A 17,826-nucleotide genomic window follows, 5' to 3' on the forward strand; every position below is an offset into this window, starting at 1 on the left:
CCCTTCTGGGGACAGAGGGCTTCAGTACGAGCACTGTGGTGTCAGGGGAGAGGCAAAAAATGAGAGTCGCACTGTCTTGTTCCTTTGAAACAAAAAGAAAAAACAACACGAAGAAACCGCTCCGCCCCCACACTCGTGCTGCCCTGGGCCCCGCGGCCGCTCCTCGCCCGTGGGGGGCGCGGCGGGGCGCCGTGGGGCCGGGGCTGCCACACCAGTGGCACGATTGCAATGGTTGATGTGATAGAAACGTGGATGGGGTCATCCTGCTGTACATTCGCTTCTCTGTGTAGTGTTTGAATTGATGGTCATAGGTACACATTTTAAAGTCTTAATATTCATTGCTTGTTAGCGATGTTTTAATAAAAAGCTTGCACGCTTAAAAATCTGACTGGATTGGTAAAATTGCATAAGCTTTGTGGCAGTGAAATTGAGCTTCCTTTTCTTTAATTAGCACTACGTGAAGGATGTAATGTAACGACTTGACGGGCCTTTCCTTCAGGATGTTTGCTTCCCTCTTTCTTGCCGTTGATTTTATTGATGTTTAAAGGGACAGGAGTGGAATTTAAATGGACACTGTAATATTAACATTGGAATTTCAAGTTGCTGAATGTAGTATGTCAACCGTAAGTTTTACTACCAGTCTTTGTGTTTATAGATGGGACATCTTCCTGAGTTAAAATAAATGTGTTTAAGAATGTCTTCATCTCTGATTTTTCTCTTGAAGATTTGTGTCAGTAACAGGGTCAATTCGTTCAGAGGTGTGTGAAGTTTGTCTGGTTTGGTTTTCTGCAAGTAATGTTCTTCAGAATTTTCTTTTACATGCAACTGAAGCTAGTGACCAATAAAGGGATTTTAGGAACTTGAGAAAATTTGTAATGAGCATGGTCAATTGTAGGTTAGCATCCGTTCTGTAGAATTTTTTTGTGACCAATTTTATTGTTGCATATACAAAATAATTGCAGTGACTTCAGTCTAATGCACAAATAGCATCTTCTTCTAATATTCTAAAAATATTCTAAGTGCTTCTTTTTTAAAGAAAAACATTTTTGGTTTTCAGTCATTATTATATATGAGAGTGGTCTGAGGGCTTACCAGTGCACCAAAGTCCCTGAGCACTAACAGGCATGGTGGGTATGTCACAGGCAGTTTTGTTAGAGGTAAAACTCTGCCTTATTCCAGGAAGCCTATTAAAGGAAAGTCAAGCAGCCTGTACTGTTACCCACAAAAAATCCAGTCTGCAAAACATACCTTTTCAGTGGATAAGGACTGAATTATAAACTTCAGGCAGCTGTGCAGTATTCTGCCAACCTCTGGCCAGGAACCTGCTGGTGCTGCTTGGAATGGTCAGGCAGGGCTGGGGAGAACAGGGAGCAGGCGAGGGACTACTCTTCTGCTCAAAAAGCACAACTGCCAGCCTGAGGCTGGTCTGCTCTAAGAGAAATATTTCCATATTTTTGCTGTCATGCTGTAAACCACCAGACTTGCTTTGCTTGAGCATACCCTCCCCCCCAGCCCAAAGCAGAAATAGAGTAGCAGTATAGAGCCTACTACTACAGCCTAGACTACTATCACTGCAAAGTGGCTTTTCAGATTAAGCATCTGCTGTTATTTTATGCCTACACTGAAATAGGACTGCAGTAAGAGCCTGAGCCAGTGCTTATTAGTGGAAAGATTCCCACTGAATTCAGTGGGCTTAGGCACAAACCTTATGTGACTGTTTTGAAATAAAGCATAACATGGGCAAGAAACCAGTTGTAATTACAAGCCTGTAAAATAGAACAACAAATAAGTCTACATTAAAATTCCTGTTGTAAAGAATAGATAAAAACCACCAATCCATTGCATGTTAAAGCATTTCATATTCTAAGCATTTCAGTGCTTTATGTTAATTATGTTTTGTCCATAGGGGCCAGGAGAGTGCTGGAATTGTGACAAGTGATGGAGAGTCATCCCAGGCATTCAAAGTGCACAAGGTAAAATGTAAATTAATGTTTTGTAGGTGCCTAACTAAGAGGCATGACAGTTTGTTTCAGCTAGGAAATGGAATAATTAGATGAAAGTAACATGTTTTGGTGGACTGTTTTGATTTTGTGAGGGATAGTGTAAAACTCTATTATTCGTGCAATTTCTGTCTTAAGTGCATGTTTAAAACAAATATGTCAGTATTATCCTGTTGGGTGTATCCGTGCACACAGTGGCAGACACACAGAAGTATCCTGATCAGGCTATTGATGACACAAAAACTACTTACCAAAGTCACCCTTCACCTAAGGTGTTAACTCTGGAGCACCAATGCAACTTGAGATCAAGAGTAAAGAAATAGTTACAGGTTATGCACAAGCAAATGGATGACTAATTCTTGCATTAGTGAGACTCAAGGTTAAGCGGCAGCTACTTTACCCATAGCTAAAAATAAACAGAACAAAAGATTGAATGGAGGCCTGAGAAAGTCTCACAGTCTTTCTCCAGTTGAGAGAATCACAGAGGATGTTAGAAGACATAAAATCACAGAATGTTGTGAGTTGGAAGGGACTCACAAGGATCGTTGAGTCCTACTCCTGTCCCTGCACAGGACAATCCCAAGATTCAGATCGTGTGTCTAATGGCCATAGCCTCAGAAGTACTATGCCAGGAGAATACCTGCATGCCCTGGGGATACTTCTGCTCATTCTGTATTGAATAGTGATCAGGAAAAAAATCATCATTGATGCCTATTCTATCCTGGAAGAGCAGAGAAATAAAGAAGAGCAGGAAGGAAGGAAATGAGGAAGGAAGAGCAGGAAACCATGGGGCAATTCTTTATGTGTGTTCTCTGACCACAATCAGAAAGCAGTTTGTTTTCATGTTCAGAGGTCTCTTAGACAGATTAATAAAGCTGTTCGACTGAGTCAAAGAGTAAGAACTGCTTTGCTGCAGCAGCATGTATACATGCATGACTGCTCAATGCCTCACACAAAATCTTGTCTCATCAAGCGTCATTTGTCACCTCTTCAGTCATTTCCCTCCTCTCGTCTGTTACTTACATCCTGATTCACACACACACATACACACACTTTTAAATACAGCTTTTCTCAACTTCAGCGCCGTGTTATCTGTTCTTCATTAAAAAAAATGGGTTTCAGCTTTCTTTAAGGTTTACAGGAATTCCTTCAAAGTGGGCTGCTGTATATATCACATAGTAAAAAAGTGCTTCTCAGAATGAACTTCCAGCAGGTGGTACCATAATTTGTAGTGTTTCCATGTTACTGAGCTGCAATACTTAGCTCTCATGCTAAGAATTTAATTGACTATCTCATCATATCAGCTTTGATATTCTAAGAGTTGCAGAGCATGTGATGGTTTCTTTTATCCTTGAAATATGTTTCTCAGCTACAGCACATTTAAAATCTGTAATAACCAGAGTGCAACAAAGAGCCCGTGGAGTACAATCTATATGACTTGCTTAATCCTGGAAGTGATGCTAATGTAACAGACACTTGGGTCATTAGACTGGTAAATATATATTTAAGACTCTGACGTGTAAACTGGTCCATAAAAATGTCAGCAGCTAAGATGCTCGTGTATCCATTTGTCCTCCAAACTCTGGTTGATTCTCCTTCATAGCAGAGGCCACAGAATGGAAAAGGTGCCTGCTTCTCACTGCAGTGATTTACTACCCAGTGCTTCCATGCAAACTCACCTTTGTTAACAAAGGTGCCTTAAAAGGCATGGGTATGTGTTGCCTTCTGATTGTTACCAGCCTTTGACCATGGATTTAATAGCCCTTGACAAAGGCTATTAATCCTTTGTTTTAAATTCTCCCAGAAAGGCTCATCCAGATTTGTCTGTCAGAGCTTTCCAGCTAGATTTATATAAGAAAACATTACTGTCATAGCTATATTAGCTCAGGATGTGGAAAAACATAAATCTTTTGTATGTACATAGTGATGTCAGTAGGTAAAAGGCTTTGATTGTTCCACACTTATATATGCAGAAAAATAATATTAATGTGGCTATTCATCAGACCGTTATGGTATTCTGGCATGTAACGGGCGTTATGTATAAGACATAAGATTGTCTTAATTGGGAATTTTTTATACTGATGTAATTCACATTCGCTATCCCACACCAGGACAGTCTAAATCAGAGGACTATTTCAAACTGCAATAAAAAGGTTATATGCTTGTAAACCAAATCTAGTTTAAATCAACATTACTTGTTCAAGCTATTGCAATGCTTAACAAGGCCACATCCATTCATCCTGGACCTGTGAGCTGTCAGATCTCCTGTTAAGAGAAAGTTGGCCTAAGTAAAATAAGTGCATGGTTGCATTTCTGTACATATATGAGCACATAACACATACTCTAAGCCAGCTTTATGTCATCTGTGAGACAACAGTTAATAATTGATCTGGCGTAGAGTTTGCTGAACCATTAAAGCAAACTTGTACCAGTTTGACTGTTTAAGGCAGTAACTTTTTAACATGATAGTAAGTAAAACTACATGTGCAACCACAGCCTCTCAGTATTCTGACTCACAGCAGAAAATACCCTAAAGCCAGGCTTTCTTTAAGCATTTTTTTGGTTGAGCTCTGAAAACAGTTCAACCAATTTCCTTCCATCCTGTCCCATCCCACTTTCTTGTTGTACCTACAGCACAGGTTATGAACCATTTCACAGCTTCAGACCTCTCCTTGTGTGTCTTTGAGGGTCCTAGAGCAGTGTTATCATGTGGGATATCATGTATATCACAATTATCATGCATGATAGGGAAACGGGTGTAGAAGGATGTCAATATTTTCCACAGGCAGGAGCAGAAGCAAGAGTTTGTAGGAGGACCTGGAATCCAGTCTTAACTTCTACTCTCTGCAGTTTTTTCAGACTGTTCTTGCTGCTAAATTGTCTCCACATAGTTCCCGTTGCCAAAAGAAGCTCCTGACTGAAAGGTTTTGGTGCATTTCTGCTTTAGACTGAAGGCAGCTTGGCTATATGAAAAGTTTGTTTTGAGTAAACAATAAAACCTCTTGTGAAAAGCTCTGACATTCGCAGGAACGACTGTGGAATCTAATAAACATTATCATAGACCCACTATAAAAGTAAATCCAATATACTGCTAACTTGTCAAAGGTATTCTCTACATAGAATTTCCTTCTCACAACTTTTTTCTTCTTTGCCTGTCTTCTGGCAGTCTTTTTTCTGGTGTTTATAAATAACACAACAGTTTGGTAGTGTTTTTTTAGGAGATGTATTTTTAGTCACCAAATGGATTGTACTGTGAAAAACCTCAGAACAAAACTGTCTGTTGCTCTATCTAAAAACAGGAGTAATGGGATCTGATATATCACTGTGACAACTACAAAGCATCTTTCTTTCCCATGTCCTTCAGGTTATTTGCCTTTCTCTTACAGTTGCTCACATTAATGCTGTACCAAAGACAAACACGAGGAGAAATGAGGAAGTTGCCAGGAAAAAAAAAATAACAAACAGAACTTTTTTTTTTTTTCTTTTTCTCCTGAAGGGAATGGGTCTTATAAATCACGTCTTCAACGCAGACAGCCTGAAGAAGCTGTACGTTTCAAACCTTGGTATTGGGCACACGAGGTACTCCACCTCCGGAATTTCTGAGCTGCAGAACTGCCAGCCTTTTGTTGTAGAGACTCTTCACGGGAAGATTGCTGTGGCACACAATGGGGAGCTAACAAATGCCGTACGGCTCAGGAGGAAGGTTAGCATCTCTTTTGGGAGGCTCTGACATTGTTTCTTTCTGAGTTTGAGGCAGCAATGAGTAATAAGTTTGCTATGACTTTTCCTCAATACCAAACTACTTGGGGTAGTGAAAGAACACCATAATCGAAATAGATCATTTGGGGGAAAAAATCCTGGGAAGGGGTGGCATTTGTAACTGTCACAGCAGATAATTCAGCAGTCCTCGAGACTGATGGTCACGTTCTTATTGATCAAGTGAGAAAACTAACTCAGTCATAACAAAAGGTAGGTTGGCTTGAAGCTCTGCTCCTTTTCAGTCACTGATAGAAGGAGCAATAGATATGCTTAGAGTTAAAAGAGGCATCATAAGGTGAGGTAATTGTAATATGAAATGTCTGGTTTGGAATATTGTCTTTATTTGTATTTCTGGCTTGCAAAATTAATTATGAACACTATCAGGACATAAACCAACAAATGCTAAATTTTATAGTGTGTTTGGCTAGAAGGTCATGTGTTAGCAAGAACAAAACTAAAATTTAGCAGATGTTTAATTGTGAAATCTCTTCTATGATATGTTCCACCCAAAATTGAGAGGACATACTCTTGCATTGAAACAAGGCAAATGTATGGCATGCCCAAAGGAACCTACCCTATCTTTAGTCAGAGCCACAAGTGTATGAATGGATGGGAGAAAAAAACAGTGGTGAGGAAATGTGGATGGAGTGTGGAGAATCAGAAAGATATGAGATATAAAATGATTTCTAAAGGTAAAAATTAGGAACTGTAATGCATACGGCATTGAATAGATTTTAATAGTTGGTGAGATACACTGCAGACTCTCTTCTTCCTTAGAAGCATAAATACGCCAAGACAGAACAATTTGACAGAACAGGTCTAGCAGACTTTTAAGTTGTGGGATTTCAGTTTTTTAATCCCACTCTGCTTCCCTTCACAACTCATTTTTTTATTGCTGTTTTGTGCCCAAAGCACCATTCTGCCTTAATACTTATTTTTGTATCTACTATAGGTAATTTAATATTTTCTCTTGTATATTTCACCTCTCTTCCCAGAGCAGGCAGAAGCACAAAGGTGATTAAATAGCTCAAACATGAATTTATGCCCTGGATATTGGTGGTATTGATTTTGGTTGTATGTGAAACAAAGGACTAAGATGCAAAGGGAGAAATGTAGTACCAGGCACAGATCTTGTACCAGATCTTTTTACACATTTGGTTTGTGTGTTGTGTTTAAAGACATTTGTTCATTGCACAAAGATGTTGTTAAATTAAAATCTGAGCACTGTTATCTGGGAAATTTTTTTTAATGCTGGTAACACTTTTTTTTGTGTTTTAAAAGCTTATGCGGCACGGCGTAGGGCTGTCGACCAGTTCTGACAGTGAACTGATCACCCAGCTGCTGGCTTTCACACCTCCTCTAGAAAATGACGATACAGCCGACTGGGTAGCAAGGTGAGGAGGGAGGGTTTCAGAGTCAAGAACAGCAATCTAATTTCAGTGTGATGTGCGTCTGTAAATGCACACAGCTGTTTGTGTGACATACCATTATGTTTACCTATGTCTCATTTCAGAATAAAAAATTTAATGAATGAAACTCCAACTTCGTATTCGCTGCTAATTATGCATAAAGACATAATTTATGCAGTACGTGATCCGTATGGGAATCGCCCGCTCTGCATTGGTCGCCTTATTCCAGTAGGGGACATGAATGGAAAAGGTAAACATACATACATATTCATATATGTATACATACATATACATATATACACACATATAGGTTGTGCCTGAAGCCACTGATAGAAGTAATTACAGCTACACTTACTGAGGTGTAAGTAGGAATATGTGATGCAAAATTCAGTTTTGAAAATTCAAAAGTGTTGATAAGGAAAAAATATCTTGTAGGAAGTCTGCAAACTGTTCCCAGCAAAAGGGAATCCTAGTCACTTGCTGGCAGTGTCAGAATTAGGCAGGCCAACTGTAATAGAGTATTTGTGAAAATTCACTTAACCTCTAAAGGAAAGCAGGGATGAACAGAATCACAGAAGGCTGGAAGGGACCTCTGGAGGTCATCTGGTCCAAATTCCCAGCTCAAGCAGGGCCACCTACAGCCAATTGCCCAGGACTATGTCCAGTCCAGAAACAAGTCTGGTTTCTTCCTTTCTCCTGTAGTCAGGTGGCCAAAAAGTTTAGGATTACTGGCAATGTATTTCTAAATTCTAGGTGCTCCTAGTCACACATAGTATGGTAATAGAACACTGTACAATCAATTTATGGCAAAAAGTTCTTTGTGTTCCTGTTTAGCCTGCAAACTAACATTTTCCAAGTGAGATTAAAATCTGTTCATTTGTATAAACATAAAGTAATTCAAAGGCAAAGTAGTAAATGCTTTCATATTGTCTTAAAACTTGGCAATTATAATCACAAGAAAATTCATCAAGATTTTTTAAAGCATACAGATATTCCCACCCTGTGTTACACAATTCAGTCTTTCCTGTGCTCATCTCTGAAAACTCTCCTTATTGGAGTTCAGTCCAGTATCCATTGTAATCAAAAGGATCTATCTATCAACATATTTAGCACAGGAAAAGTAAGGAATTTATTTTCTGAACAAAAGTAATTCTGTATATCTAAAGTCACTGAACTGGCATTGGAAAAGTTTGAAATAGTGCAGAGATAACAAAGGTAGTTAACTGAATTGTCTCTCTTCATGAACCGTTAATATGATGCTGTTACTTACAGTTCTGCTTTAACAGGTTTATGTTTACATTTGTGGTGGTTTGGGTGGATTCACCCTGGCAGCCAAACACCACACAACCCCTTGCACCTTCTCCCCCCACCCAGGGAATAGAGAAGAGAATTGAAGGGATAAAGGTAAGGAGACTCATAGGTTGAGATGGACAATTTAATAATTGGAGTAAAACAAACTTAAAATAGCAATTATAATAATAATGTTAATTATAATAATAGTATATATAAATGAGTCATGCACAGTACAATAGTTCACCACCCACCAATAGCAATCCTGGAGGAGTGAAAAGGAACCCTGAACACAAAACCTCAATCCTGGAAGAGCGAGCCTGAGTGATCCCCGAGAGAAATGCCCCATCTTCTGGTCAACCCTGGTTAATATCCTGACATGACGTGATATGATCTGGGATATTTCATTGGCACATCCAGATGCCAGTTTTGGGTTTTGCTATTCACTGCACTTCCCCCTCCCAGTCCTGGTGCAGCTGTGAAGCAGCCAAACACCGTGGCCTTGAGCTGCAGCAACTAAAAACACCAGTACTGTTATCAATGTTCTTCTCATATTAAGTCTAAACTAAAACACTGAAAGTGAAATACAGCTATTCTAATTACTAAAAAGAAAATTAACTCTATCCTAGCAAAACCAGGACAACATTGGTTGGTTGTTTTGTGGGTTTTGGGACTTTTTTTTAATAATATTACAGAAACTTTGGCATGCCAAGCCTTCTAGTTAGAAATAACAAGTCTCTAATTGTGCACTTGGCAACCTAAACCATAGCAAGGCAGATACTGCAGTAGAAATGCAATGTGTGTGGTAGTAATGGTAACAAGAATTGTGGACTCTAACTGAAATCTTTTATTTCAGGAAAAGATAACAGTGAAACAGAAGGATGGGTAGTCTCCTCTGAATCCTGTAGCTTTTTGTCTATTGGTGCAGAGTAAGTGCCCTGATTTTCACTTTATCACTTTATTCACTCCTCAAGCAGTGATTAAACCTCAAATTGCCAAATATCATATTCTGTAACAATGCGAAAGACATCAAGGTTTAGTTTTGTTCAGCTGTTTGGAGGGAGTTTTTTGCCCATTCTGGTTTTTGCCAGTTTATTTTCTTGGACAGATTAATGTAGAAGAATTATGTGTTCAGGAAGTAACAGTAAAGACAACTTTACTGTTGCAAAGTAAATGTTTCTTACTTGGTGCATTAAACCTGGTTATCCATATAACTTTTTAATTTTAGCCTTGTTTGCAGCAGAATCATTGTATTACAAAAAAAATACATCAACTACAGAAAAGGTTGCATTGGTAGCTCACAGGAGAGACTAACCTGAGCTGTAGTATATGTTGTCTGACGCGCCAGCCTCCTTGTTTTGGGCACCTGAAACTATTTCCATGCGTGCAAACCCATATCAGAGCTAAAACATGAGATGATACTCACATTACCTCTCTAGCTAAGGTAGTCTGGAAAGAAAGGTGTGATGCTTTCTCTGAACAAAAAGAGAATGGCAAGAGGCTCTTTGGGAGACCTCAAAGAGTTCTTGGGAAGTTTGGAACAGAAAGCAATTGTGAAATACAACATAATTAAAGTAAGAAAGATTATGAGGAAGTATATTTAATTTCCTAATCAGACATTATAAAAATGTGCATTTGGGGACTAGACTAATAAGTAAAGTTGGATCCTCTTCAAATGAAAAGGTGTGAAATACCACATTAAGAACACAACTACTGAATAAAAAGTAAAGCAAAACCAGGAAGCAACATGACCGTACATTACTAGACTTTTATCCATTCTGCAGTGGTTTATTGTAGGTGTGGTGTTCTGTGTTCTTTAGCTGTACCTTCTACCCTGTCTCTGTAGGAACTATTAGCTGTTGGTAACAGGGGCTTTCTTGAGACAATTTATTCTACATATGGATAAGAATAACCTTTTACTGAAACTTCTAAAAGTCTCTGTTTAGAGAAGTTTACCATATAAGACCATCAGCCAAAGAATCATAGAATGGCTTGGGCTGGAAGGGACCTTAAGGATCATCTAGTTCCAACCTCCCTGCTGTGGACAGGGTTGCCAACCACTAGATCAGGCTGCCCAGGGCCCCATCCAACCTGGCCTTGAATCCCTCCAGGGATGGGGCATCCACAACTTCTCTGGGCAACCTGTTCCAGTGCCTCACCACCCTCTGGGTGAAAAAGTTCCTCCTAATATCTAACCTAAATCTCCCCTCTCTTAGTTTAAAACCATTTCCCCTTGTCCTATCACTGTCTGCCCCTATAAAAAGTCTCTCTCCCTCCTGTTTATAAGCTCCCTTCGAGTACTGGAAGGCCACAATTAAGTCTCCTCGAAGCCTGTGGGTTTTTTTAAAAAGCAATCTTGTCTAAAGTTCTGCTGTAGCCAGTGCTGCTGCCTGCCTGCTAGTATATGAGCCACAAATATGCACAAATTTACTCACCTCTGATTTATGTCTCCAGAATATTTCAATATTTTGGGAAAGATTTAGATTGAAGTTGTCAGAATAGCCACCTGAGGACTCAGTAAAGGATCTAGAAAATGTTTAATAAGGTTAAACATGGTAACATAATAAAGCTAATACTATTCCATATTTCTTCAGATATGAGAACTGGAACGTACATTTCCAGTCAGCTTTATGTCATTCAGGGGTAGCTGCCTGCCATCACTAGACAGACATTTCTCTAGATATTTGCTTGTGGGGCAGGATTTTTTTGGCTACCAACTTTATTCTTGATTATGTTTTTTATATTGCATTATAATGTTTATTAGCTTTCACAGAAAAGTCCTCTAGTATTGATCCAGGACTAAATTATTAAAATATATTTAATCTCAATTAAGCCTGTATAGACTGAGTACTGTACCTCTCACATATACGAAGAATACCATAATCCTGTGGTACTAAGTATTAATTTACTGCTTTTGGGTATTAATTTGGACTGGTTTAGTAAGAGTCACTTGTCTGAGCTTGTTGGTCTTAAAACACTCCAAGTCAAATCCTAAGATAGAAGCAGACTGTCATGTTAGGATGTTCAGAAGCATTTTTTCCTGTCAGTTGAATCTTGTTTATATTTTAAAACTGTCATCAGCTTCAGGACATTTCTAAACTATTGTTATGTATTCCTCTTGCAAGGTACTATCGTGAGGTCCTTCCTGGGGAGATTGTGAAAATATCCAGATATGATGTCCAGACACTGGATGTTGTACCAAGACCTGAAGGAGATCCATCAGCATTCTGCATCTTTGAATATGTTTATTTTGCAAGACCAGACAGTATTTTTGAAGGTAAGAAGATGTAACATACAAAGCTCCTCCCTAAATAGTGTGAGCTGTTATCCTGGAGAACAATGACTCTGGAAAGGATCTGAGATCACAGTAAGGTACCACTGAATGTGAGCTTGCAGAGCAGGGCTGGGACAGAATGGGTTGGCACAGTTCTCAATGAGATGAAACTCATCAGAAGGAGCATTTAGATACATTTGCAAGTATCTAAACAAACTAACTGACATGCAACTCATGCAGACACATTCTAACCAGCTGAGAAATTGGCCAGTTTTGAGGAACAGGATCTGTTTTTTCTCATCATTTTTAATTATGTTGTTTAGTGCAATTTGAGCAAAGACCATTATTTCCAGCTGAAGTGGCAGAAGTCACTTCTGTTGTTTGCGGTTTGTATTGATGGGACTGAACTTCAGGGATACGTGCCCTTCTTTGTAAACAGGGGGAAGAGCAGCTCTGATGTAAACTCGTCACCTTCCTTTTCCTCTTGGCTACGCGTATGGCCTCAGTCAGGCCTGCCTGCATAGTCCTATGGAAGGGATGAAAAGAGCCACAGACATGATTAAAGTAGAGGAAATGTCCCATAAAAACTTCATTGGTTCTTAGAAAACTTAAAATTAGGCTTATGATGTAGGATCTGCAAAACAACTTTATTTTGGAATTTTATTTGCAAGAAAGGGTTATTTCAGGAAGGTGCTTTTAATATAACATGTAAATCTGTGCATTATTTAAGTACTTGGGGTTGTCGGTCTAATACTTTTATTATTATTTCAGTAGAAGCCCTCAAAAATTGTCTCAGTGGCAAGATATTAGCCAGGGCTCTCATACCTAACAAATGAGCTCTTCGCTTTCTATGGACATGCCATCTGTTGATCCAATACAGTTCTGCACCTTCCTAAAGCAAGTTCACCCCACATCCCTTTTTTTCACGCACCTCTTACCCTCCAATGTTCTCACTTCTTACATTCCTTAGTACTGCTGCTGTACCCTTTGCTGCACCTCATCTCATTACAATACAGAATCACAGAATGTTAGGGAATTGGAAGGGACCTCGAAAGATCATCTAGTCTAACCCCCTGCTGGAGCAGGAACCTAAATGAGATCACACAGGAAGGCGTCCAGGTGGGTCTTGAATGTCTCCAGAGAAGGAGACTCCACAACCTCCCTGGGCAGCCTGTTCCAGTGCTCTGTCACCCTCACCCTAAAGAAGTTTCTTCTCAAGTTTAAGCAGAACCTCCTGTGTTCCAGCTTACACCCACTGCCCCTTGTCCTATCATTGGGCATCACTGAGAAGAGCCTGGCTCCATCCTCATGACATTCGCCCTTTACATATTTATAAACATTAATTAATACCTCTAATTCCTTCCCACGTTGCAAATTTTTTAGGACCTTAAAAGCTTCTGAGGCTTCTTATCCCCTTACTAAATTTGTGGTGAATTTCCCCAGTCAGTAAGTGGGCAGAGGCAGACAGCAGGATTGCACAAACTTTATCTGATGGAGAAACCAGCCTAAAAACATAATGTGCCTGTTATGAACAGGCATAATTTCTACTTTTTTTCTCCTGTAAATAGATTTTGGAACATCCACAGGACTTTTAGTTACCTGATTAGGGCAAACTGGATTTTAATTTTCTGTGTAGTGTTATCAATGTGAATGTTAGAATATGACATTATGGAAGGAAATAAAAAAATACCTTATTAGTTCTGGACCTTTTCTCAATGACTTTTGTGCCTGAAACTTGCCACAGAGATTTGTACAGCAAACTGAGAGGAAATCTGAATTATGCATACCAGGAAAAACCTTTCTTGCTGTTCTTAGGTCAGATGGTGTATTCAGTCAGGAGAAGATGCGGGCAGCAGCTGGCTATTGAAGCACCTGTGGAAGCAGACCTGGTCAGCACCGTTCCAGAGTCTGCAACCCCAGCAGCTCTTGGTTATGCTCAAAAGGTAGATGTTAACTTGCCTTTTTTTTTCACCAACCATATTTACACGTACCTCTTTTTGTAATGCAGTATAATGTTATGGGCCATTAGTTTTGTGTTGATAAAGCTTTGTAGTTCGAGTATGCTGGGTACTCCTATTGAGTCACCTGCACTTGTTTTTACTGTCATTGTTCCACTACATTAAGGGATTTAAAAGTTTTTTTGTTACTGTGAAGTCATACTAAGTCCTAAGGTCTCTTTTAAAAACAGTAACAGAGAATAACCAGTTGTTTAAATATTAATTCTGTTTAACTCTCCCCTGTTTACAGTGCGGATTACCATATGTTGAAGTACTCTGTAAAAACCGGTATGTAGGAAGAACGTTTATCCAGCCAAATATGAGGTTACGGCAGCTTGGTGTTGCAAAGAAGTTTGGTGTTCTGTCTGATAATTTTAAAGGCAAGCGAGTTGTTATCATTGATGACTCAATTGTGAGAGGCAATACCATTTCACCCATAATAAAACTACTGAGAGAATCAGGAGCCAAAGAGGTAAGTTAATTTTCAGTCAGTACAATGCAGATGTAAATGGAAGATTGATGGGAGGGTAGAGCACAGGGGTTTGTCTTCATTTGTACAATACATTGTTTCCTGATTTAAAAGGACAAGTGTGCAACAAAAAAAAGAAAGGCTAGTGCATGATGTTTATTGTGAAGATAGGTTAAGAAGTTTATTTTGTATGACTGTGATTTTTGGGTGATTAAGGGGAGAGGAACAGGTCTCCACTGATAAAGCACTATCTGGCAAATAAAGAGAGAATAAATTAGTTAAGATCAGAAAATCAAGCATTGGTGGGGTATTCCTGACATACTGTGTGACTTGTGGTACTGCATTAAGTACAACCACATCCTGCAGTAAATAGCATGTGCCTTAAGTCACCAGAGCACAATTTTTTTAATTGATTAAGATTTTTTAATTGAAATGGAGTGTGCAAGTCCCTCAGTGCAGCAAAAATGTTCTGTATGATGTTTGACTTTGTAGACTGAAACATGCATCAAGGATTGAACACCATAGAAGAAAAGCAAAGCTGGGATGGAACCTTTCAATAACATTAGGAAATACTGTCTTTCTTCTGCTGTGTTGGCATCTGAAAAAACCTTGATCTTCCTTTTAACCCTTCCATGACTTGTGTGCAGTGCTGTGTTCTGTTCTTCATTATTATTTTGCAGAACTGAGACTTTGCTATTGTGTTATGATCTGCTGACCTTCACCTTGTAGCAGTCTGTTTTGAAACTGGTTTTTTATTCAGGTGCACATCCGTGTGGCTTCACCTCCCATAAGATTTCCTTGTTACATGGGAATAAACATTCCAACTAAAGAAGAACTCATTGCCAACAGACCTGAGTTTCATGATCTTGCAAACTATATAGGTAAACACTACTCTTTTTTTTCTTTTTTTCTTTTTTTTTTTGAACGTTTTCACCTGTAGGTATTTTATTGTCTACATCAAAATAAAGCACAACACATCAAAGCAACAGTGGCAACACTGACTAAAAAAATCGTAAGGTTGATACACTAAATCTCTGCATTGTGAGCACCCTAAGGATCAAACCCATTTAGCTACACACTTGGGTTTTTTTTAACACGGTGAATTACATTTCTCCAAACAATAGAAAGCATTAGAATAATTGCATAATCTTAAGTTATAAATAAGGTGTGATAACACAGGTTTCAAATACTTAGAGCTCCTTCTGGGAAAGTCTTTACAACAAGGAGCTACTGTAGGCAAAATACCAGGAAGAAAATAAGTAGTGACAATCTGTCCCATAATGAAAAGCTAAAGTAGTTTTGCTTTCATGAGATATTCATAAAAATATATTTGGAATTTACTGTAAACACTCACTGATTTTTCTACAAATTAAAATTTATGTAAAGAATTTTAACTGCATTATATATTTCACTTCAAAAGAAGTGACATGAAACTAATCAAAGAATGTGAAATACATTCTTAAATCTCTAGAATGAGTCATGTTTGCAGCAGAACAAAAGAAGAACCAACAGCTTATGTTGCTTGTGATGTGGTAAATAACAGGGTATCAGCAACAGAAGTCTTGTGAGTGAGGAGCTACTATATATGGCTTACTGTGCTGTGGTTTAAGAACATAGCTGTGGTTACAGTTAGAAAACTGTAAACTCAGATTTCCTGTGTTAAATACGTGCTCTCACTGTCTAATACTGCAATGAATTCTTTCCTCAAAATTATTGTGAAGGCACGTTGAAATATTGCAAGTTTGTACGATCTCATTTTTCAGTATTGTTCACAAAAAGGGAGTGCAAACAATAGAAAACTGAGGATGTGGAAAGGCTATCAAACTTTCCTACTGCTAGAACATTGCATAAACTGCATACTGAATTTTTTTAACAGGCTCCTCCAAGTCCCCATAAGGGTTTGTAGTCCTAGGTGTGCAGTTTGGGAAGCAGCAGCCACACAGACGTCTGCTTCCAGACCCGAACTGCAGGGTAACTCTGGGAAACTACAGAGAGTCCAGGGAGTCTTAATACACACTCTGGACTTTGTTTCTATTTTTGCAGTATGTGACATATTTGTTCCCAACTCAGAAGCTTCTGTCCAGATTTCAGGGAGTCTGCTCCCTGCACAAAGAATTTGAGAAGGGCAAGGCTTACTATGGTCTGATAATTTCTCACATCCATTCTCTTTAGCTGAGATGATCCATCTCCATACAATAATGCAACTACAAAGAGCATTGCATTTGGTACGATATTGCAGCTTTAACTGATGAATTCTTTATTTCCTCTAGGAGCAGACAGTGTTGTTTATCTTTCTGTGGAAGGGCTGGTCTCATCTGTGCAAGAAAGCATCAAAGCAAGACAAGAGAACGAGAACAGCTTTAAAAACCAGAAATCGCGTGTTGGGAAGATTGGTCATTGCACAGCGTGTCTCACTGGAGAGTATCCCGTAGAGCTGGAGTGGTGAATTTCTAGAGGGTGGACATCAGTCCATCTGTTGTTGAATGTGCCTTTGTCAAAGATGCTTCCTTGCTAGCAGCCTTCTTACATTTAGGTAACACGGGAAGCTTATTACCGATAACTAATTACTGTTACTAAAATACATATTTACAGTGCAGACTTACAGAAAGTCCAATGTGCTGATGAAAACAATGTAAGCAGATTAAAATACAAAATCATACAGTTTTGATGCACAGTTGTGCCTTCTATTTTCTCATAAAGTATTATAAAAAACAAAGTTTTTTAATTATGTAGCGGTCCCAGAATTTTTTGTTTCAGTTTTACCCTGGAAGTGAGATATCCCTGTTAGACTTGTTCACAAAGCACAAATCATGATTCGTGTGGTGTAATTTCAAATTATCAAAGTCTCTTACCCTGGAAGTGAGATATCCCTGTTAGACAAAGCACAAATCATGAGTCGTGTGGTGTAATTTCAAATTATCAAAGTCTTAATGCAAAAGTATGTAAAGTTTGCTTCTCTCTTTAGGAAAAAAAAACAGGTTCAGAAGAATCATGTTGCTTCCTCAGCAGTTCTTGCTTAGGCTTTTTAAGAATAGAAGTGCCTAACTTTTGCATATATAGCTAAACAGCCTTTATTAATTAAACCCTTTGTAACTAATTGTCCATATTCTATGAACATAATGTCTAGCATATAATTTAAAAAAATGAAGACTCAGGGAAATGCTCAGCCAAAAGCCCTCTTTTTGTAAATTCACAGTTCTCTTTTTGAAGTCCAGCGTAATTACATTATCTTAGTGTGCTTTTATCAGTTGCCAATAGGATGTGGAAGGAGAAAAATACTTGGCACTGCTACTTTTTTTTCTGTTTTCCATCTTGTTTTCTCCAGATAAGGCCTGACAATTTCTGGAGTCTCAGCTCTGTGTGCTTTTCATATGTCAGCATCCAAAGCAAACTGAAAAATAAAGTTATTTTTCATTCTTAACAGTAAATATGATTTATCAACAGAAGATCATGAGTTGGTTTGGGTATGGTCTTATTTTGCTACATTACTGCTGTTGCAACAAATGTAATTTAAAAAAAACAAAAATTCTGAAGAACCATTAGCTGTTAATTGTCACAATTACACAGTCAGTTGTACGCACGAAGATCACTTGGACAATGAACCACTAGCTGAAAATGGAACAGCACC

The 17,826-nt window shown here is 38.7% G+C and overlaps 1 protein-coding gene across 1 annotated transcript; it reads left to right on the plus strand.

Moving 5' to 3' along the window:
• Positions 1 to 1,736: 1,736 nt before the first annotated feature.
• Positions 1,737 to 16,987, plus strand: PPAT (phosphoribosyl pyrophosphate amidotransferase). Its single transcript, XM_010176861.1, has 11 exons — positions 1,737 to 1,768; positions 1,907 to 1,973; positions 5,497 to 5,703; positions 7,041 to 7,153; positions 7,273 to 7,418; positions 9,315 to 9,387; positions 11,584 to 11,735; positions 13,548 to 13,675; positions 13,980 to 14,201; positions 14,959 to 15,079; positions 16,469 to 16,987. The coding sequence occupies exons 1-11, from the start codon at positions 1,737 to 1,739 to the stop codon at positions 16,642 to 16,644; spliced, it is 1,437 nt and encodes a 478-aa protein (XP_010175163.1). The 3' UTR covers positions 16,645 to 16,987.
• Positions 16,988 to 17,826: the final 839 nt, after the last annotated feature.

The sequence above is a fragment of the Antrostomus carolinensis genome, unplaced genomic scaffold, assembly GCF_000700745.2.
Source record: "Antrostomus carolinensis isolate BGI_N321 unplaced genomic scaffold, ASM70074v2 scaffold17171, whole genome shotgun sequence".
NCBI classification, from domain to species: Eukaryota; Metazoa; Chordata; class Aves; order Caprimulgiformes; family Caprimulgidae; genus Antrostomus; species Antrostomus carolinensis.

Bases quoted from the DNA above. Each gene is read 5' to 3' on its own strand.
- PPAT (XM_010176861.1), top strand. From the start codon at position 1,737: ATGGGCAAGAAACCAGTTGTAATTACAAGCCT. The intron at 13,676-13,979 runs GTAGATGTTAAC...CCCTGTTTACAG, and splicing joins CTCTTGGTTATGCTCAAAAG to TGCGGATTACCATATGTTGA. The intron at 14,202-14,958 runs GTAAGTTAATTT...TTTTTTATTCAG, and splicing joins GAGAATCAGGAGCCAAAGAG to GTGCACATCCGTGTGGCTTC.